Source organism: Metopolophium dirhodum, chromosome 8, assembly GCF_019925205.1.
Source record: "Metopolophium dirhodum isolate CAU chromosome 8, ASM1992520v1, whole genome shotgun sequence".
Classification (NCBI taxonomy): Eukaryota; Metazoa; Arthropoda; class Insecta; order Hemiptera; family Aphididae; genus Metopolophium; species Metopolophium dirhodum.
In genome coordinates this window covers 21,533,901-21,555,793 of record NC_083567.1, presented here as the reverse complement: position 1 = coordinate 21,555,793, position 21,893 = coordinate 21,533,901, and the positions used below count along the sequence as shown (strand labels likewise).

The window sequence follows — 21,893 nt, the reverse complement described above, 5'->3', positions numbered from 1 at the left end:
TAGAACTCCTTAATTTATTTTTTACTATAGTTAACTCTGAAAATACCCGTTCGCAGGAACAACTGGTAACAGGTATTACACTGAATAATTTCAGTACAGTGAAAAATTCATTAAATGATTGTATGTAATTATTTGTTTTCATATAATCAAGCCACGAATGGATAGATTCATTATGAGTGTTACTATCTGGTTTACCATCGGTAGCTGGTAAATATTTTAATAGTTTTATCTCGGACAGCAATATATCTACAGCCTACAGGGACATTTGCAAATTTGTATAAATGAGAGGTCAGTTTGTTTACGGTCTTCCATTTGAAAGCGACTAAACGTATAGGTTTTTCCGTGGAGCAGTGCGTCTACCGACGGTCCGCACTCGGTTAATATTAAAAAAACACGATGTATATGTAATATGTATACTATTTCATTAAAATCATGGTAGAATTCCAAAACGTTCGTGATTAAGATTTGAGGCAATAGCTCATTTTGGCATGAAACGCTGGTATGCCTATAAAATCTCTTAAAATGTTGTTCATAAAATTGGTTTCAAGTTAGTTTATAATACCCACATCAAAAATATAATTTTTCGATTTTTTACATTTTAAAATACTTCTAGATCCTAATAAGTTATAAATGGATTGGAAAAATAGTTTTCATGAAAAAACTTTAAAATGGTAATTCCATGTTTCAACTCCTTTAGTTCTGATAAAAGAACCAAAAAACATAAGTAAACACAATACATTTAGCACAAATTGAACGGGACTTAATTAAATAATACGTAATATTATGATAATAGATGTTCTCGTTATCATATTCGCACCAGAGCTCTCAATGAAACCTATAACAATGTCACGATGATATCTATATTAAATAATATCCAATTTGGTAACAATACAATGAATATAGTGAACGAAGAGATGATTAGAATTAAATATATATTCCTGATCAAATGTTACGACAGTATAAATATTTATGAAGATCATGAATCATAATACTTCAAAAAATGCTAGTATAAATATTGATAGTGAGGAATGCATTTCTGAAATAGAACATCATAGTTCACTCGTTAAAATTAATGATGAAGCAATAAAAATTAATACATAGTTATTATTTTTACTGAAATAAAATTATCTTAGTATCTTTTCTGATAAAAAAATTTTAAATATCAATTAGAACGATAGTTATTCTTATTTCATTTGTCAGGTTTTTCTGTTACACCTTATTATAGGGTGTATATTATTTTTAATGCATTTCGGTAATAATATTAATTAATATGATCATAAGGCGTTCTGTATAGGCAATTTAGGTACACCTCTTTACAGATTATTCAAGACATAATAGTACCTATTATTATTATTATTATTATTATATGCATTTTAATTAGTTAATAGTGATTACATAGCACCAGAAGATACTCACCAAGGACTATGTGTCAACTATAGACCTGCAAGGGCCGTAAATTTTCGGCCCAGTCCGATCCATCAATTTTATTCTCAGGCCCAGCCCGGCCCGGTCCAAAAAATATTGTGAAAAAAAATATATTATTATGGTATATAAATAGCTTTATTATACCCACCAATCAATATATTATTAATTATTATATGCATTTTGATTGTATCTACTATCTAGTATCTATCCATAAAGTATACTCTATATGATCTACCTGTACCAACATTTGTTTTATCATTATTATTTATTATTTCAAATTGTGATTATTTATTGTCGAAGAAAAATCCTTAAAAAGCCCGGTCCAACCCCTGATTTTTTATTCGAAGTCTAGCCCGGCCCGGCCCGAAAAAGTGTACAAAAAATGCCCAGGCCCGGTCTGGAATAAAATTCCAAGACTTAAAAAGCTCGGTCCAACCCTTTATTTTATTTCAAAGACACGGCCCGGTCCAATGTCACTAAGGGCCGGGCTTTTTAAGGACCTGGTTGGGCCGGCCCGGTCCTTGCAGGTCTTTAGTGTCTACCTCTACGTCCTATTTCATATTTGAGAGTGGGATGTTCTAGACTCATAGGCCAACCGATCGACATCTAAACATACATATAGCCAAAGAATGATGCTTAGTAAGTAGTAACTATCTAATAACAATGTTAATAAATAAAAATATTAAGAAAATAATGTATTATTCTGAATAAATATACAATTAGTAAAATATACAATATTATGTAGTATGAATGTGAGTATGAATGTATGATGCAATTTTGACTTGAACATAATTTTAATTTCCTTCGATAGGGTTTTTATTTTTTCTTAATAAATGGTAACTTGGTAACAATTTGATCAGAAATTCACGATGCCCTCCAGGAACCTAAAAATATATAAAAAATTATTGTTTATCAAAATATTGAATTAAAAATAAGTTATTTTTTTTTTTAACTTACTGATGGTTTACAAAAAGCTTTTTGTCTAGTACAATTTTTACCATACACACAAGTGCCATCTTCAATAGGCGAGGTAGATGTTAAATGACAACCTGCTCCAATAATACAATCATTGCCTATTGTTAAATTTCGACCAACAAAACCTTAACATTTTTAAAATCATAAGTTTTTTTTTGAAAAAAATATAAAATGTAATATATTCTCCATTCACATTAAGAAGGAACATCAGCAGCTGACTTGTGCACAGGGGCATACCTTTAATACATGACAGGAGTAGAGATGGTTAACTAGATGGAGATGACAGATGGGTGTTACATGACCACTGCCCGACAAAAACAAGCCGCTACCGAGGTTTCTTTTTAACATAAATGGACCAAGTTAGGTTATTTTCATACTTTTCGATTCAAATATGTTATTGTCTCCAATAGAGCTGACTCCCTCGATGGTTGAATATACTTCAAACACATTATTAGAACCAATTTTGAGTGTCACAGGCTCAGACTGTTCATCTCCAGGTAAAAATCTATTTAAAAATACTATTTATTAAATCAATATTACATAAGAAACTATTAAATTATAATTGTGTATTATTGTATATTATACATTTGTTTATTTTATATTCATAAAATAGTAAAGATACAACAAATAAAACAATAATAATTAAAGAATGACTGAACAATATTAATACGTTTAAGTATGGTTCAAATGGTAAGAATGGGTTAATATGTTTAAACATATTTTATAATTTTAACATTAATAAGACCTGCTAACAATTGAGGTTTAACTATTTTTGGGATAAAAAGTTCAGTTATAAGACAAAGATTAGTTTCTATAAACAAAATACCTTAACATTTTAGTGTTAGGGATAAAAGGTAAATCAGGGAAATCACCAAAGTACCTTATATTACAAGCTACGTAAACGGCCAGAGAATTCAGTGGTTTGGACACACAGCGAGAAGAGAGGAAACAAATGAAGTTAGGGTGTCAATCGAATACAAACCAATAGGTAGAAGACCCAGAGGCATATCCAATGGATGCATGGAGTGCGTCAAGATCTAGAGAGACTAGAAGTAACAGATTTGGAGGAAAGGATACAGGAACGAGATTGTTAGAGGTCGGTGACAGTGGCAGCCAAAACTCTTGCTGAGTTGTGAAGGCACATAAACAGAAAAATAAGAAGAAGAAGTGTTAGGGATATATTTTTAAGTTTTAAGTAGTTGGTCTTACAATAAATCAAACTTTTTTGATAAAAAGTTAAGTATTATAGTGGACCAAATATCAGTTTAATTGTAAATCAGATTCATATTCATTAATGATACTCACTTGTGAATAATATTGACATATTCTTCAATAATATTATTTTCCCCTATTTCAATGGGTCCAGCTTCGGCTATTAAGGTTACACCAGGATGAATTATTGTAGATGCGCCAAAACTTACTTGACCCTTAACTTTAATTTCTTTACAAACCATAGCTCCTTGACCAATTTTAACTCTAAAAAGGCAAATTATTACTTTGTGCACAGTCTAAATATGAAAAAACTTATTACTTCCTAAAAGAAATAATAATTTTAATTCCATTTATATTTATATTTACTTACTTTGATGACATTCTGAAACGAAATCAAGGAAACGAAACTATTATTGTAAAGTTGTAACAATCTAAGTAATACAATATTTTCTTAAAATAAAATCAATTATTTAAACATTTTAATGCATCAAGTATTAAAAAAATCACTTATCAGCACGATTAAAGATATCGTATTCAAAAGGGTTATCTAAGAGGATCGTGATTACTGCCTATTTTATAGATAACAAAACAAAATAAATATTTATCAAAAATTGATAACTGATAAAATTTGAATGATAATTTCGCACGTTTTTAGTTTTTTACATTATATTTTTTAATATTATGTTGATTTTGTATTTAATATTTTAATTAAGTAGGTATTATAATTGGCAGCAAAAATGTTATACACATCAAACTTTTAATACAATATTACAATAATACATAATATCCAATACTTAATTCAACTATCTAAGTCAAAATCAATAAATTATAATATACTTCTATAATAATAGAATTTATCTAATATGATGTTTATTATAAAAAGTAATATGAACATTACATTATTGCATAGCAAATACCTGAAAAAATACAAAAGAATTGGTTGTTACTGTTATTCTATAGACTTTAAACACGGTAAACTAATTTTACTTAATACCGTTTTATATATTTTGATTTGAAGTATAATATAGAAAAAACTTCCTATATATTTTTTATATTTTCAGGAGAAAATCAAATATTACCCAAGAAATATGAACCTAAAATAGTTGAAAAGTCCAAAAATACTGTATTGCCCAATATTAATAGTTTAAATCATAATACTGACAATCAAAAGACTTTTTCTATCATATTGCCACCACCAAACATCACTGGATCTTTGCATTTGGGCCATGCGCTTACAGCCACTATACAGGATATTATTGTCCGATGGTTTGTAATTAAAATTTAATTTTAAGTAATCTTTTTATCAAATTTTTTTTTTAATATTAGGTACAGAATGAGCGGTGTTGATGTAGTATGGGTACCAGGTACTGATCATGCTGGTATTGCTACCCAAGTAGTTGTAGAAAAAAAATTATTTGCTGAAAAAAATGTCAATAGACAAGATATTGGTAGGAAAGCTTTTAACCAAGAAGTGATAAAATGGAAAGAGAGCAAAATTTCAATCATTAGAAATCAATTGAAAAATCTTGGCGTAACATTAGATTGGAACAGAGAGACTTTCACAATGGATGAAGTAATTACCTATTACTTTTTATATGGATTTTATTTGTTTGTTCATTTTATATTTAACAATAACATTTTTTTTAACTATTTAAACTTTAAAATACATTTTCAGAAGCAAAGCAGAGCTGTAAATGAAGCTATTATACGATTATTTGATGGCAAACTCCTATACCGAAAATATTCATTAGTTAATTGGTGTTGTTCTCTACAATCTACAGTTTCTGATATTGAAATAGATCATAAAGAAATTTCGGGAAGAACTTATATTAGCTTACCAGGGAATAATAGACCTGCAGAGTTTGGTATTCTCACTGATATAGCTTACAAATTTCACGATTCTGGTTTGTATCTACATAATAAATATTATAAATTATTAGATTAAAAATACATCATTTACTGATCATTAGATCAAGAAATTATTGTATCAACAACTAGACCAGAGACTTTACTTGGAGACGTAGCAGTTGCTGTAAACCCTGATGATGTTAGGTATAAAGGGCTTAATGGTGTTAAATTATGGCATCCTTTTAGAAAATGTACTATACCTTTAATTTATGATCATTCCGTTGACAAACATTTTGGAACAGGTATTTTTGTTCATAATGATATTTTGTGTATTTAATATTTGGGTCTTATAAATAATTTATTTTTTATTTAAGGGGCAGTTAAGTTAACTCCTGCTCATGATGTTTTTGATTTTGAATTAGCTGCCAAACATGATCTTCCCATAATCAATGTTATTGACGAATCTGGAAATATTAACTGCGAATACGATGAATTTAATGTAGATTATGATGAATAATAATTAATAAATCTAATATGTTAATATAGACAAATAATTGTATGTTTTTAAATATTGAATTTTAGGGTTTACCAAGATATGAAGCTAGAACTGCTATAGTTCAAAAATTAAAAGAAATTAATTTATTAAGAGACTCAAAAGAACACATGATGTCAATACCTATATGTAGCCGCACTGGTGATATAATAGAACATCTACCAAAACAACAATGGTATTATAACTTTGATAATTTCATATAAATGTTTATTTTATTTTTACATTTAAAACTGTTTTTCTTTTAAGGTTTATAAATTGCAAAGAAATGGCCCAAAAAGCATCTGAATCATTAAGAAATGGTAAATTAACTATTGAACCTACTCATTATCATAATCAATGGTTTTTATGGCTTGATAATTCTAAGTATATAATCTAAATAAAATATCAATATTATGTATTTAGTAAGATTAAAATGTATTAATATATTTTTAGAGATTGGTGTGTATCTAGACAACTCTGGTGGGGCCATAGATTGCCATTATTTGAAACTAAATATGGTTGGATTTCTGCTCATAATACAGATGAAGCTATTAAAAAAATTGGAGCTAAAATTAAATTATCAGAAAAAGAAATGGCTACTTTGGATATTCGACAAGAAGAAGATGTACTAGATACTTGGTTTTCCTCAGCATTGCTACCGTTCTCTTCATTTGGTTGGCCTGATAAGGTTAAAATTGAACATTGCTATTAAATGTTTAAAAAAAGTTCTAATGTTTAATTATCTTAGACGGAAGATTTAAAGAAATATTACCCTTTGAGTGTTATGGAAACTGGACATGATATTCTAACATTTTGGATTGCCAGAATGGTGATGCTAGGAACATTTTTAACAGGATCACTTCCTTTTAAAGTAACATTTATTGAAATATATAATAATCATTTAAGAATTTTTACAGAATTTTTATATGTTTAGAATGTGATTTTACATGGTATGATATGTGATAGCCATGGTAGAAAAATGTCCAAAAGTCTAGGAAACGTTGTTGATCCTGAAGATATCATTAATGGAATTTCATTAGAGGTAATTTCCAATATTATTATTTTATTCTTAACTCGTTTAATTGTATAAATTAGGATTTACAAAACAAAGTTAAAGCCAATGCTAAATCGGGTACAATATCATATGATGAATTAGAAAAGGCCTTGGTGAGACAGAAAAAACTATTTCCAGATGGTATTAAAGAGAGTGGTACAGATGCCCTTAGACTAACTCTTGTTTCTCAAAACATCAAAAGTAAGTTAAAATAATTGATTTTGAGGCACAAAATATTATAAGAATTATTATTTTTGTAAACCATTGCAGATCAAGTAATTCACTTTGATGTGAATGAATGTTATCAAAATCGCATGTTTTGTAATAAAATATGGCAAGCTACAAGATTTGTACTAATGTGGGCGAAAGAAAAAAAAGTTCATGATTATATATCACCAACTCCCAGTAATATGATCCAATTTTGGATACTGAGTCGTTTAGGAGATTGTGTTCATAAAATTAATAACTCGTTCCAAAATTATGATATTTACATTGCCACAACTAAATTGAGACAATTTTTTTACAATGAGTTCTGTGATGTTTTTTTGGTACATATTATTTTAGCATACATTTTCAAATTATATCATGATTAATAACTTAATTTTTAACTTTTTTAGGAAACATGTAAACCTATTTTTGAACATGGTACTGACGAAGAGATTCAAACAACTTGCAAGGTGCTATTATATGTTCTGGATACATCTCTCAGACTCATGAACCCACTTATGCCTTTTTTGTCAGAAACCCTTTATTGTGCCTTACCTGGAAAAAATAATACACCAATAGAATATACTAAGTTTCCAGAACCAATTGAAGTACATTTATTATACTATATTGTAAACTATGTAACACATGAGTATTAATTAATGAATGATATTTATTTTTAGTATGCGCGATGGCTTAATGAACAGTTAGATGCTGATATGAAAACAGTAAGGGATATAGTTACAGCAATACGTAGAATTCGATCAATAAATAATTTTAGCAAAGATCAATCTGAAAGTAACACAAATCAATAATCAATTTTTAATCTCAAATTCATACATCAATACATTTTTATTTTTAGTTATACTACATTCAAAATGCCATAAATTATTACATAAGTATGAAGATATTATTCAACATTTATCAGGATCAACTTTGTGTTTTGTAGAAGAAAATTCTAATTTAAAGTTGAATTCAATTTCTGATATAGTTGGTGATCATACTGAAATTCATCTTCTTTTAAAAGTATTTTATCAGTACTTACATAATATGTTTTGTTTATCTTGAATTAACTATATACAAATATAAAATAAACATTTTAATGAAAATTATCACCTGCCCATAAATGTTGTAAAAATTGTAATTAAGTGTTGTTTATTAGGGTGGAAGTTTAGAATACAAAAAATATTATAGTATATTAAATTCAAGACGTCAACGTTTACAAAAACAAGTAATGAAAATAGAAAAATCATTAAGTAAAACATTTAAAAATAGTACAGAGAATTCGAGAGTAGCACGAGGAGATAAGGTATAAAATTATCACCAAGATTTCATATATTTATTTAATTAACTATTCCCATACCTAATACATTTTTTATAATTTTTAGATGCATTCGTTAATGGAAGAAATAAATAGAATCAGCATGTACATGAAAACTATCAAGGAAAAAGAATTAGTAACCGATTAAACAGTTTTAATAACGAACAACATTATGGAATTCAATAAGATAATGTATGGTCTGTATACAAAGAGTAGACTGAATAAATGTTAACTAAAATTATGCAGAAGCAGATGGCTGAAAAATTGTTTTTTTTTTTTAAATATTGAATAAAGTTACCTGCAAAACTAGTACGAAATTGAAGTGAGCATTTATTTGTTGGCACAATCTACCAGCACCGACTGAGCAACCAATAAAAATTACTTAAAAAAATAATTTTTGACCTAATATCTATAATAAAATGTTTAAATGGAAATAAACTGGTATTAACTAAGTTTTGTCTATGCTATTGTCTTTGTCCCAAAATGGATAATGTTGGTTTTTATTATTAAGTGGTTCTAAAATAGTAAAATCACTAAAATATGGTATTTATAAACTAAACCATGGTTAAATACACTTTAATTAAGCCATAAACAATAATACAATATCAGTATAAAATCACCCACGGTTTTGTATATAATACTAAAGATTATGATGTCACCTAACAACCCAACACTATAAAACATGAAAAAGTCATAAAAATTTGTTGGTCCAAACTGGTGTAAAATTATACCGACATTTTCCCACACCAGGTTAATGCACCATGTCAATATGGTGAAAATATCCGTGCGTTTTTATCACACCAGTTTGTGCAAGCAAATTTCAAGATAATAAACTACTTGTAGCTACAAAATATTTAAAAAGAGTAATTTCAGAGAAAAAAAAGAGACTTCCTAGTTTCTTACTTAGGCTTATTTATTTTCAGTTAAGTATTTTTTCTTAGGGGCTAGTCAACATTTTGATAAAACACCACTTATTAAAAGAAGAATCTTTCGTTATCTATGGTGTTGCCATAGTGTTACTAGGTGTAGGATATTGATATAATGAAGTATTTAATTTGAAACCAATATATTATTATAATCATAGTTTGGGATAGTCTTAAAACCACTAAAATGTACATTTATAAATACCCCTAAAACCGTAAAAATATGCACTAAAGAAGTTAAATAAATTTCATATATTTGACATTTAATAATTTAAATCTATGATCATGACTCGTGAATAATGGTGGTAATTGTTAAAATTGTTTAATAAACATTAAATGTCAGTATAGCAAATAATTTAAAATATTTAAAATCAAACTTTGTATTTAAATTCTTTGTACTTTAAAATGTATTTGTATACCACTCTGCTGTTTTACTACATCTATGATGGATATGTAAATGCTATAAGTCCCAAACCATAATTATAATCAAAAACAAATTGTTTGCTAATCTTGGTTAAACATTTATATCACACCTGCTTAAGTATTTTAAGTTTCTTTCATTACTAGGGGACTTTCGAGAAAATGAACCCAGCTGTTAACTCAAAATTCCTAACCTAAATACTCACATTTATTTTAACTTATTGCGCAATCAATAGCCGTTCTACCCAGAAACAACAGTGGTCTACTTAAAAGGATAGAAATACACAATTACAAGAAATAAATTGAGTACCAACATATTTGGCCACTTTGGAATGAAATAATGAAGAATTATTAAGCATAACAACGGAGAGAGTATACTAATGACAAAGTTCTAATCACAGTGATAGACTTCACATAAATCATAAATGGAAATTGAGCAGCTAACACTAAGTCACATATTATTCATAATTCATCATCACTTCTTTTTTTTTTGAACTTAAGCACAGCAACTATGTTTTGTTGGGGGACGGGACAATTGGTTGAAACGCGGTTTTAGGTTTGGCAGAATTTCAAGTTGGGCAGCTGTAGGTTTCTGCCATGCCTGGTCGGGTGGCCTTACTATCTAGACAGTTGCCTATCCAAAGAAAGGAGCCGCCCGTGGTCAAGGTTTGAACCAACTCCAAGTCTACTCGGCCACTACATTCCCCTATCATCACATTTGTTCATTATTAATTTTTAATTATACAATTAAAACAAAATTGATACAAAATTTTAAATTTTAATATTTTAATCCAGTCTTCAGCATTTACATTACATTTAAAAATAAAAGTATACCTTTTAATTGATTAATTGTTAACCTAAAATTTGTTTGCCTTATCCATTATATTTTGACAATATTATGGTTAATTTTAATGCTATAATTATTATTATTATAATTTGTTTTCTTAATAAAACATTATTAGTTAAGTGAATTTTTCTTAATTAATTTAAGAAATATGAGAATTTTCATCACGCATATTATTGCAGTTAGACATTTTTGAATTTAAATATACACATTAATACATTATACATATTGTATAAATATAAATTATAAAATATACAATTTATTTTCCTCGAAACTTATTTGGGCCACCTCTTTGTTGTTGTGGTCCAGTACCTCGGTTGTTACCACCACCGCCTCTCCCACTGAACCCTAAAACAGAAAGAACAATTTTATGTTGTATGTAGAATTAATAGGTACTGAATTAAATTATTTCTCAACAATAATTTGCTAATTTGAAAAAATAAAATATATATTTAGGTAATAGCAAGACATTTTAGTTTAAAAACAGCGTATTTAAATTACATAATAATAATATAATAAGTAATAATGGTTAAAAATTAAAATAATAACATGTTTTTAAGTTTTCAATCAGAAATATTTAAGATGACGTCAGCGCACTATTTGTTTTCTCTCTCTGACCCACGCGCAACATAGAAAAAACGCATTTGTGCGGAATCGTTTTTTCTATGTTTTTAAGTAATCTTAGAGTAAAATCACTCATTACAAAAAAGATAGAGAATAATATTTTTGAGGGAATGACATACCGATTTTATATTTTATTGTTATTTGACTTTGTATTCAACTTTCAAGATAAACGAAAAAATGTTGTAAATTTAAATGATGCTTAAATTATTTTGAAACAATATTTAGAGAAATCGTTCCTTAAAAACATAGAAAAAATGTTTCTGCGCAAATGCATTTTGTCTATGTTGCGCGTGGGCCAGAGAGAGAAAACAAATAATGTGCTGACATCCTCTTAACATTTAATTGTAATATAAAGAGTATTAAAAATATATATAATATTATACCTTGTCTAGCTCCTCTAGGAGCACGATTTTTCTGGTTATCTGTTCGGCCACGAGCTTTATTTACAACTATATCTTCTTTCACCATATCAAATATTTCATCTGGTATTCTCAAGTATTTAATCATACTACCTCTAATATAACATTCCGGAAGTCTCCAAAATCTATCTCCATCCTAAAATTAAATATTTCAATTTTGTAATACATGTTTGAGTTCTTTGTTCTATGGAGTAGACATAAATTGGTAAATTGGATACACATGATAATAGATTAATTAATTATTCATTCTAATATTTAAGCTAACAACACGGCTGCAACTGCTGGACATACATATTGATATATTATGCGTTAGTAAGACGGAGACAATTCATACAGGTATGACGTCTTTTTAAGGCCAAATAATTTGATTAAACAAAAATGAACAGATATTTTATATTAGCATCTAAAGTAATAAATGAAAAAACTAAAATATCCAGATTAACAAAAAGTTGCTAGTTATTTTGTATGATTTAAAATTTAAAAATACTATCGACATGTTCAAAATGGAAGATACTACAGACACTGTTAAATTCCTCTCATTGACAACATTTAAAAAAAACTTAACCAGTATCAATATGCAGGGGGGAAAACTCCATATCCAGCAGTACACCTCAATGGTTGTGATAAATGTCATCTGGATGCATCAAGTAAAAATAGTATTATAGTATTATTTTCAGAACGATACATACTTTAGATGTGCAGATCACTTCTCGTAAATTGATATTCATCCAACTATCGCAAGTCACTAAATGTCCGTTGTATGTTTCACCATTTTTTAATTCCACCAACTATAAGCAAATTTTTATTTTAAAGCATATAAACTACTAGTTCATATTTAGGCAAATATAACAACTATTTGATTATTCATATATCAAATTATGTGTGTTAGGTACACAAGCAATTCAGAAAAAAAGTTATTTAAAACTAACTTAAAACATTCAAAATCATATCAAATATTACAATAAATTATAATCTTTAATTGTATCGAAACATATTTAGTATTTTGTAATCATTAAATTTTAGGTAGGTACCTATAACATTTTCAAATATACCTACCTTTTGATATAAATATAGAAAAAAATATTTTAAAGCCATACATTTTTATTTTAAATTTAACATAATATGACTTAATTTTCTGTTGTAAGATTTTATTCTAAAATTTAACCTCAATAAGTCAATATCAAAATCTTAAATAGTTTATTAGCAAACATTAGGGTCAGAAGTCAGAACATTAAAATATTTTCCTAATATATTTGTATTATGCATGCAAGTGCTTACCATTGGGTGATTCTGGGCAGTTTTTAATAACGAAAGAGGTAACTGTAACAAAATATAACGAATATTAATTAAATTAAGGATTTTATAATATAATATTATGAAATAACTTGTAAATAATGATAAAATAAAATTGAAAAATTGTTACCATTTTATGTGGGTAGTGACTACCTATACGTCCGACGTGAAAGTGTGAAACTAAATATTTTCAAATTGGAAATCCTGCCGGAGCCCAATATAGGACCCTTAAAAACAAATTAAAGGGTTACGAATTACGAATACGGAACTTGAACTCAAGTCTCAAATTGAAATACCGGATAAATTGATAATTTGCAATGAACAACACTATCACGGACTAAATAGTTATGTTTAGGGAACGGTCTTAGAAGATAAGGTCGGACAACTCATAGAATAATTATTACTCTATGGGACAGTTGGGTCCCCGTGATAAGAATTGGGTCCCGTGATGAGAAATTATAGTTGATAACCTTAATCAAGAGTTTGAACCTAACCTCAAATAAAAAAATTACAAATTAATACCAACCATCAGGGATTACATACCAGGGCTATACCAGGGATTTAGCAGTGACACCAATACGAAATAAGTCACGTCAGTGATGCCATGCTAGCGGCAATCGTCGCTACGCTCCTCGGCGCCGTCGCTCCGCTCCGCTAATCGAAAATATCCCCCGACTTGCAGCTGTGCAACACCACATCAAGTTGGTTCACATGGTAACCACAGAGTAACCGCCGCATAACCACTCAATTTTAATAATGCTGATAAAATTGGCTGTTATCAGGCGGGGACCCAACACTGTGTTGCCAACATTGAATTTCTAAAAATTATATTAAAGTACTTTTATCGAAAGAAAGTATCGATACTATAAACATATCGATAGTATCGCAACATCCCCAACATCGATAATATATTCTTATATAGCTATATTATTATCTATGCTATTTAACACATGGCAAAAAATATATTAATCTTTTTCAGACTATAGTAAACAAGTAGTTTGTTAATTTGTTTTTGTATTTTGCTTTTTCTTGTTACTTGTTGACGCAGTGCACGGTGTACCTGACATATTACCTAAATATATATATTTTCTCATGTGTTGTTAGTTGTTTAGTGGTTTTAACGTTCCTTATTCATTTTTATACTTTATTATTTATTTCCATTTAACGAATTTCAATAACATTTTGAAACTATATAAACTTTAAGACTTTATACTTTTGTTAATCTTAAAGGAAAAATGAATATTCCCAACGAACTGCCTATTATTTATACAACAAAAGTTCTGATTCCCGGTTATATTTTGAAAATTCGATTACAAGTTGAAAACTAGTAAGAATACATGAAATACATACATTAATAAACAATCAATACCTATAGTATTATTGTACTTTATTACTTTTAAGATATTCTACAATTATTTATTTATGACTATTTTATAAGATTTTTGCTTTATTTTTGCTTTAATCTTTATTTTTGTTATAATAATCAATTATTGTGTTATCACAGATTATATAAAATATAATATATTATGTATATTTTATGTAATCGGTGGAGTTATGGTTCCATAAGATAGAAAGAATACCAGAAGCGGACAGGGTCGGCTCAATATATCCGATAATTGGGCCGAGAGCTGCCAAATATTTGATGATACATATTGTTAAAACATTTATTTTAAATACCCAACAGTTTTAAACCTCGACTATTAAGCTAGTATATTATATTAGTACGATACGTTCATGATCAAACCATACAGTTTATAACGTGATATATGTATAATATGTAGGTACCATATTTTGTATTAAAAATTAATCAATGATCGTCCATTATACATGTTTTAATTAATCTATGCCTAATGTACCACCTGTATGGCACTGTACCTACCTGTAAGAAGAATTAAAAATTTAAGAAAAACTTCCAGGGCTGAATTAACCATTAGGCAATATAAGTGGCAGATATAAAGTGGGGTGGGGGGTTGTTTGCGGTCTAGGTACTTTCACCACCACTATACATTTTTACAATATAAAATAATGAGACAGGTTGAACGTCATTACCTCTGTAGATTTGAAATTCCTTCCCCCCCCCCCCCCCCCTCAGAACTAGGATATATCCACTACTGGGCAATTTAGGAAATTACTTATGTCTTAGAGCACAAAAGGTTTCAAAATATAATTGTTGCCTATAATCTCAAACAAATCATATGTATGTTTTATCTTTTATTAACTATAATAATGATTATATTTGAGGCAGACGACTGTAACCATTTAACAATTATGATATTAGCCGATGACATAATATTTATAATCTTTAAGAATGCATCAGCAATTATTCAGTAACAAATATTGTTAGGTAATTGTTATTTATAAAGAATTACAATTTCAAAGATATAGTGTAGTTACCTCAATTTGTGTTCAATTTTCAGAATGATCCTTTCAACTGCCTTAAGAAATTATCTGGTGAAAGGATTTTTTCAACTCTAAAGGATAACAATTATTACCAATCTATCTTCAATTTTGTCTGAAATAATTTGAATGCCCTAGCTGTTAGATAAATATAGAAAATAATATTTCTCTAAATATAAATGTTTTCTGATAATCAAACAAGAAAAAAAGATTTTTTTTACATTTATTTTTGAAATAATTATAAATCATTAAACTTTTGAAAAACAGTCACTAATCATAACGGTTTTAATGCTCCATCCTACTTGATGATATTGTATAAGTACACCTTTTACTCTGACATTTGTTATCATTAATATTGGTAATTTGTATGTTCCGCAATATCCATATTATTTTTATATATTTTTAATGTTTGTATCCAAAAAGTTAGTATAAACTAGTATGTCATATATAGCAATGATGTGGTAGGCGAGCATTGACATACCGACATCTAATATTTTTTAATGTACTGCAAGTTTAAAAAAAAATTCAGGTATGTGCTGGTCTGTAAACAGATTTTGACGTGACTACACTAAGGGTACTAGAGCACAGAGATAAACATAAAAGCATTGCCTTTTGGAGCATTTTTCCTTAAGACGATGTCAATGCACTATTTATTTAGTCTCAGATTCACATACAACATAGATAATGCTTTTACCTAAGTTTGTATTTTATGATCTTTGAGCAATCATAGAGTAGTATCAACTACTACAAAAATTATAGAACATAATATTTCTGAGGGTATGATATATTGATTTTATATTTTATTATTATTTCACTTTGTATTCGACTTTAAAATTAAAAACTTTTTTTTTGTACATTTAAATATGGTGTTTAAATTGTTTTGAGACAATATTTAGACAAATCAATTTGTCATACCCTCAAAAATATTCTTCTCTATTTTTGTATGGGTGATTTTATTTTAAAATTAATCAAAAACATTTTCATTCTGCGTAAATGCATTTTGTCTATGTTGGAGTGAGCCAGAGGCATAAAACTGAAGATTTCTATGATGCCTAAAGTGTAAAAATCTATGGATAAATATTAACAGCGATGTGATAAAATATCCAATAAAAATTTGCACCAGGGTGGGCTTTAGAATTATTAAAAATAAATGCTTATTCCCTATAGTTTACAATCTATATTTAAGTATACTAGTATATACTATAGTAGGGATGAACTATTAACAGATTCTAAGGCAGTTGCCTATCCAAAAAATAAATACCAAGGTGATGTATAACACCTGGCATGGGATCAAAAGATAATTTTGTGATAGAAATCTGCCTGCTGTAAGGCAACATACTTGTACTGATGTAAATATTAGCATAAACATTTTTTATTAACAAATTAAACTGAAAAATCACACTGTTATAAGATCATACCTAATAATACATGACTTACATAGTTGTTATTTTTATAAAGTTTTCTTGAAGTTTTTGCCATTTATTATATAAACAGTAAAAATATTGAAATCTAATTTTGGATGTAGCACCTAGATTAGTTAACCATTAAATGATATCCATTCATTAAAAATTGTGTAGTGAAAATAATAGTTCATTAAGTTTAAAACATAAAAATAGATTTTAATAAACACATTAACTACACATTTTCAGCTCTAATTTATTGAATTATCTTCAAACAAATTGTGATTCAAAATCAATACATATTGGTATAATACCAGAATCAGATTCTGATAAGGTAGCAAATATTAATAATTTATATTAAAAAATACAAATGACAGTTGGTGCTTAATCAATATTATTTACATATTTTAGGCTGAAAATATAATTGGAACAGTTGGTCAGGTTCTAAGTATAATTAAAGTTGATTCTGTTCCTGAAGATTTTGTTTTGGTCACGGAAGGAATATGTCGTTTTAAATTGGATGAGACAATTTCTGAAGAGCCATTACAAATTAATAAAATCATTACAATTGAAAATTTTAAAATTCTTCAAGGTAATTAATACGTAATTCAAATATATGCTGTAATTCATTAATTAAATATATTATCGTAATTTAGGTGACGAAAAGACAATACATGAACTCAACACTGAGTTTAGTAAAGTGGTGAATGACTTTTTAACATATTCTGAACCAAGCGTATTTGCAAGAGATACCCTGAAGGCATGGGCAAATATAATTTAAACTACCTATTTATTTATTGCGTTACCTAATGATTTTATTACTTTACAGATATTATTTAATAAAACTCCCTTGTATCAAACAATAGATTTTTTACTGAAAACTTTTGTACGTTTAACTCCAGCTGATGCCTATGAAATTCTTAGAGCTACAAGCTTAAACAATCTATTGAGATTTGTTATAAATTGGTTAAAGCGAGAAACAATTAGTACGTAAAGTTTAATATTGAATATTTTTAAATTGCCATTTGAAGAATTTTATATTACCTATATTGTTTGTATTATAGATGAGCACAAATGTTCAAAATCTGAAAAAACCGGTTTAGTTCCAGTCCCTTCGACACTTCTTAATGGTATTGGTGCGAATAGGAGTATTTTTCTTAAGAAACCAATTTCACAAGAACTAGATCAAATACAATTAGCAATTAAGTCAGTATGATATGTATAAATATTAAAAATAATTTATTTATATTTATTTATTTTTTGCCATCATTTGTCTTACTTAGAGATTCTGGAATGCCAACATCAATCCATAAAATGATTATGAAAGAATTTAAAAGACTTTGTGAAATGAATACTAGCAATCCTGATTATTCTGTATCTATAAATTATATCAGTTATGTTGCTAATTTACCATGGAACAAACGTACAAATGAAACTTTAGATTTGGAAAAAGCTAAAAATGTGAATATTTATTAAAGTGTTTGTTTTAAATTAAAATTAATTGTTTTATATGCTTGTAGGTATTGAAATCAAACCATTATGGCATGGAAAAGGTGAAAAATAGAATACTGCAATTCATTGCTGTAAAGATATTGAACCCAGATCGACGAGGACCTATACTTTGTTTTATTGGACCACCCGGTGTTGGAAAGACATCTATCGCTAAAGCTATTGCCAGTTCATTAAATCGAACTTTTAAAAGGTTTAATTAACTTGTATTTAAATATTTATACACACAATATTTGTATTGTATTATAATCAATAACCAAATTAATTAATTTTATTTCAGAATATCACTAGGTGGTATAAACAGCTATTCAGATATTAAAGGACACAGAAGAACATATGTCGGAGCTATGCCTGGTTGTATAATTCAAGCAGTTAATCAAGCAAAAACTAACAATCCTATTATTTTATTGGACGAAATTGATAAGATGGTAAAGAATAAAAACAATATTACTATAAATTAATAATATTATTTACTGTTGAATTATTATCCAACATATTTTGATGTGTACACATTTCTTGTTTATTATTAGTATAAAGGTTCAAGTGGTGATCCCGCTGCAGCATTATTAGAAGTTTTAGATCCTGAACAAAATAACTCATTTGTTGATTCATATATTAACTTGCCCTTTGATGTCAGTCAAGTTATGTTTATTTCAACAGCCAATAGTGCTGCTGATATACCACAGACATTGCGTGATCGAATGGAAATAATTTATTTGGAAGGATACACACAAGTATATCATGTTAACAAACAGAAATAGTTTATATTATTTAATTATTAAATATTTTACTAAATTTCAAAGGAAGAAAAAATGCAAATTGCAGAAATTTATTTGATTCCCAAGATACTTAAAGATCATAATATGAATGAATTACAGATATTTATTTGCAAAAATACTATAAAAGATATAAGTATGTATTCTTATTTATTATTATCTACAGTATTATGTAATAGTACAAATATTTGATTTTGATTAGTTCAAAAATATACTAAAGAATCTGGTGTACGAGAATTGCAGCGTAAACTTGAAGTTATTTGTCATTATATTGCTGTAGACATAGTTGAGAATGGTGATAAAATATTAAAAAACTATGTGATCACGCCAGAATTATTATTGAATATTCTTGATGTAAGTACTATAAGGAAATTATGTTTTTATGAAATTGGTAACTTAAAATTTAATTTTTCAGAGTGAATTATATAATGTGAAAAATGCACTGGTAGAAGAAAGTTGTAATAGAATAGGTGTTGCCATAGGAATGGCATGGTCCCCAGTCGGTGGGAAGGTTCAAATTATTGAAGCAACTAAATTGTACTCGAGTAATGTGAAAAATCGGCTAGTCCTGACTGGTTTAGCTGGCCAGACTCTAAAAGAATCAGTTTTAATAGCAAAGCATTGGATACAATCGTTTGTAAAAAAAGTAAATTACTACATGTTTTTAATTGACAGATTATGAAAGTCACCAGCCTACCATCTTAAAGTATTCTTTATTATTTAGAATGAAGTAAACATCGACGATTTCTGTGTTCATGTTCACTTACCTACAGGGGGAATTCCAAAAGATGGACCTTCTGCTGGCATTACAATTGTTTGTGCATTAATCTCTCTTTTCTGGAAAATACCTTTGAGGCCAATGATTGCCATGACAGGAGAAATATCATTGAATGGATATGTATTGCCTGTATGTAATGAATTCAATAATGTTTTTAATTAGTAGTTTTCTATATTATATATTTTTTGCCTTAAAAGGTGGGTGGTGTGAAAGAAAAAATTTCAGCGGCCTACAACTCAAATATTAGAACTGTCATCATACCTGACCCTAACATGAAAGATTTAAAAACAATACCTAACAATATCAGAGTAAGTATACTTAAAATTAAAAAAAATGTGTGGTGTGTGTCTGGTTATTACCAGAATACAGATTTATCATTGATTTCAAACATATTACCTCAACACACTGACTTCTGTACTATATAGACATCTGTGTTACAACATAAATTTAACATAACCATACCAGTATCAGGCAGTTTTGTACGAGCAATATTTTTAGTTTCACAAAAATATATTCCTTTATTGTTTTTCTTATCACATTTTGGAAAAGATGATTATCCCCAATCTTGACATTGGTTGATTGTAAGTGGGAATTAATGGTTAATACTTTTTAGTAGAATTTTTGACTTAGTACTTTGTAGCGTCAAAATAAGATAATGAAGTACTTTTTGGAAAAAAAAATGGGAAAATATGCGTAACATCAATTTTGTTTTTTTTTTTTAAATATTATTTTGGAAATAAATTAACGACTTAAAAATTTTTCAAAAATGATATAAGCAATTACAAAAAATAAACTTTGTAATAGACATATTATTTTCAAAATATTTAATTATATTTAAGCTTTTGACAAGTTAAAATTTTTTTTTCTTAAAGCTCAATAATTTAATATGGGGTTTCTTTGAAATTATTCTTCAGCATTGCAGAAGTAAGAAAATTCCTCTTTTTGAGTTCAAATTGTTCATATTCTTTGCTCAGAATTGTTATTTTGTATACAATGATTATTGTATTGTTTTTTTTTTATTAATATTTTGTGTATTTCTTATTAAGATCATACTTATGAGCTTTGATACGGCTCGTCATTTAAAAACATTAAATTTTTTTTAGGAGGATTTAAATATTATCCCAGTGAAACATTTAGAGGAAGTATTGGATATTGTTATTCCTGGAGGATTGGCAACACTAAAAAATCCATCATTTACAACGATGGAAATATGTAAACTTTAGTCCAAGAGTTACTTAACTATTATTCATTATTTTTATTATTTTAATCAATACTATGTGGCATAAGTTGTGTCAAATTTTAAGGTTTGAAAAATATCTCAGGTATGCGGAGGGCTTTGTCCGCCCCATCCCACGGCTCAATAAGTTTTACCACTTAAAACCCCAGTATATTTTAGGGGTCGCAAGTGCAAACCCTTGTGACCTCCAGCTTATGCCACAGATGTATTATATAAGAAAAATGTTTTAGTATTAATAAATTACTTAATTAAAACAATTGAATGGACTATTATAAAATAATCATCAGGTAGTTATTGCCGATGTTTAATAAATAAAAAATTTTACTTTTTGGAATTTTAATTAGTATTATGTTATATTATATTATTAACCTTTTATCCTCTTCAATGCATTAGTAGTCAATAGTCATACTCATACTTTAAAGCATCAATTGTATCATCAAAATGTGCACTGATAAATATATTACTGGATTGCGTATTAACCACTGATTATTAGGATATTCGCCAGGGGCAAAGTGGGGAGAGATTTCGTCCAGGGAAAATACAAATAACATTCATTAATTTACTTAATTTCTACTAATAATTAGTTATTAAGACTCAATTCTTTCATACAAAATTTAGTAAAAAATAATTAATATTAAACAGAAGCAATTAAAGGCAACACTATCTTCTATTTACTACAAAATACATAGAACAGTAGAACAA

General features: G+C 28.0%; 4 protein-coding genes across 4 annotated transcripts; 2 read left to right on the top strand and 2 right to left on the bottom strand.

The window, feature by feature from the left end:
- Window positions 1–2,099: 2,099 nt before the first annotated feature.
- On the bottom strand, window positions 2,100–4,139 carry LOC132950492 (dynactin subunit 6). The gene is made up of 5 exons (XM_061021983.1): window positions 3,983–4,139; window positions 3,706–3,876; window positions 2,778–2,905; window positions 2,383–2,525; window positions 2,100–2,309 (listed from the first exon to the last, which is right to left on the bottom strand). Exons 1-5 carry the CDS (start codon window positions 3,991–3,993, stop codon window positions 2,220–2,222), a joined length of 543 nt encoding a protein of 180 aa, XP_060877966.1. The 5' UTR covers window positions 3,994–4,139; the 3' UTR covers window positions 2,100–2,219.
- A 114-nt stretch (window positions 4,140–4,253) lies between these two features.
- Window positions 4,254–9,589, top strand: LOC132950491 (valine--tRNA ligase-like). The gene is made up of 18 exons (XM_061021982.1): window positions 4,254–4,584; window positions 4,674–4,878; window positions 4,939–5,185; window positions 5,288–5,516; window positions 5,583–5,762; window positions 5,835–5,959; window positions 6,043–6,188; window positions 6,260–6,376; window positions 6,446–6,680; window positions 6,741–6,863; window positions 6,927–7,034; window positions 7,088–7,247; window positions 7,317–7,594; window positions 7,664–7,861; window positions 7,934–8,048; window positions 8,113–8,276; window positions 8,413–8,559; window positions 8,639–9,589. The coding sequence occupies exons 1-18, from the start codon at window positions 4,476–4,478 to the stop codon at window positions 8,717–8,719; spliced, it is 2,967 nt and encodes a 988-aa protein (XP_060877965.1). The 5' UTR covers window positions 4,254–4,475; the 3' UTR covers window positions 8,720–9,589.
- A 1,083-nt stretch (window positions 9,590–10,672) lies between these two features.
- On the bottom strand, window positions 10,673–13,485 carry LOC132950493 (U6 snRNA-associated Sm-like protein LSm4). The gene is made up of 5 exons (XM_061021984.1): window positions 13,225–13,485; window positions 13,080–13,121; window positions 12,491–12,589; window positions 11,766–11,937; window positions 10,673–11,106 (listed from the first exon to the last, which is right to left on the bottom strand). Exons 1-5 carry the CDS (start codon window positions 13,225–13,227, stop codon window positions 11,018–11,020), a joined length of 405 nt encoding a protein of 134 aa, XP_060877967.1. The 5' UTR covers window positions 13,228–13,485; the 3' UTR covers window positions 10,673–11,017.
- Window positions 13,486–14,055: 570 nt separating this feature from the next.
- Window positions 14,056–21,531, top strand: LOC132951428 (lon protease homolog 2, peroxisomal-like). Its single transcript, XM_061023234.1, has 16 exons — window positions 14,056–14,421; window positions 17,141–17,225; window positions 17,303–17,483; window positions 17,548–17,651; window positions 17,721–17,877; window positions 17,956–18,097; window positions 18,175–18,352; window positions 18,412–18,593; window positions 18,681–18,828; window positions 18,931–19,134; window positions 19,204–19,312; window positions 19,379–19,530; window positions 19,592–19,822; window positions 19,901–20,083; window positions 20,152–20,262; window positions 21,058–21,531. Exons 1-16 carry the CDS (start codon window positions 14,330–14,332, stop codon window positions 21,175–21,177), a joined length of 2,379 nt encoding a protein of 792 aa, XP_060879217.1. The 5' UTR covers window positions 14,056–14,329; the 3' UTR covers window positions 21,178–21,531.
- The last annotated feature ends 362 nt before the right edge of the window (window positions 21,532–21,893 follow it).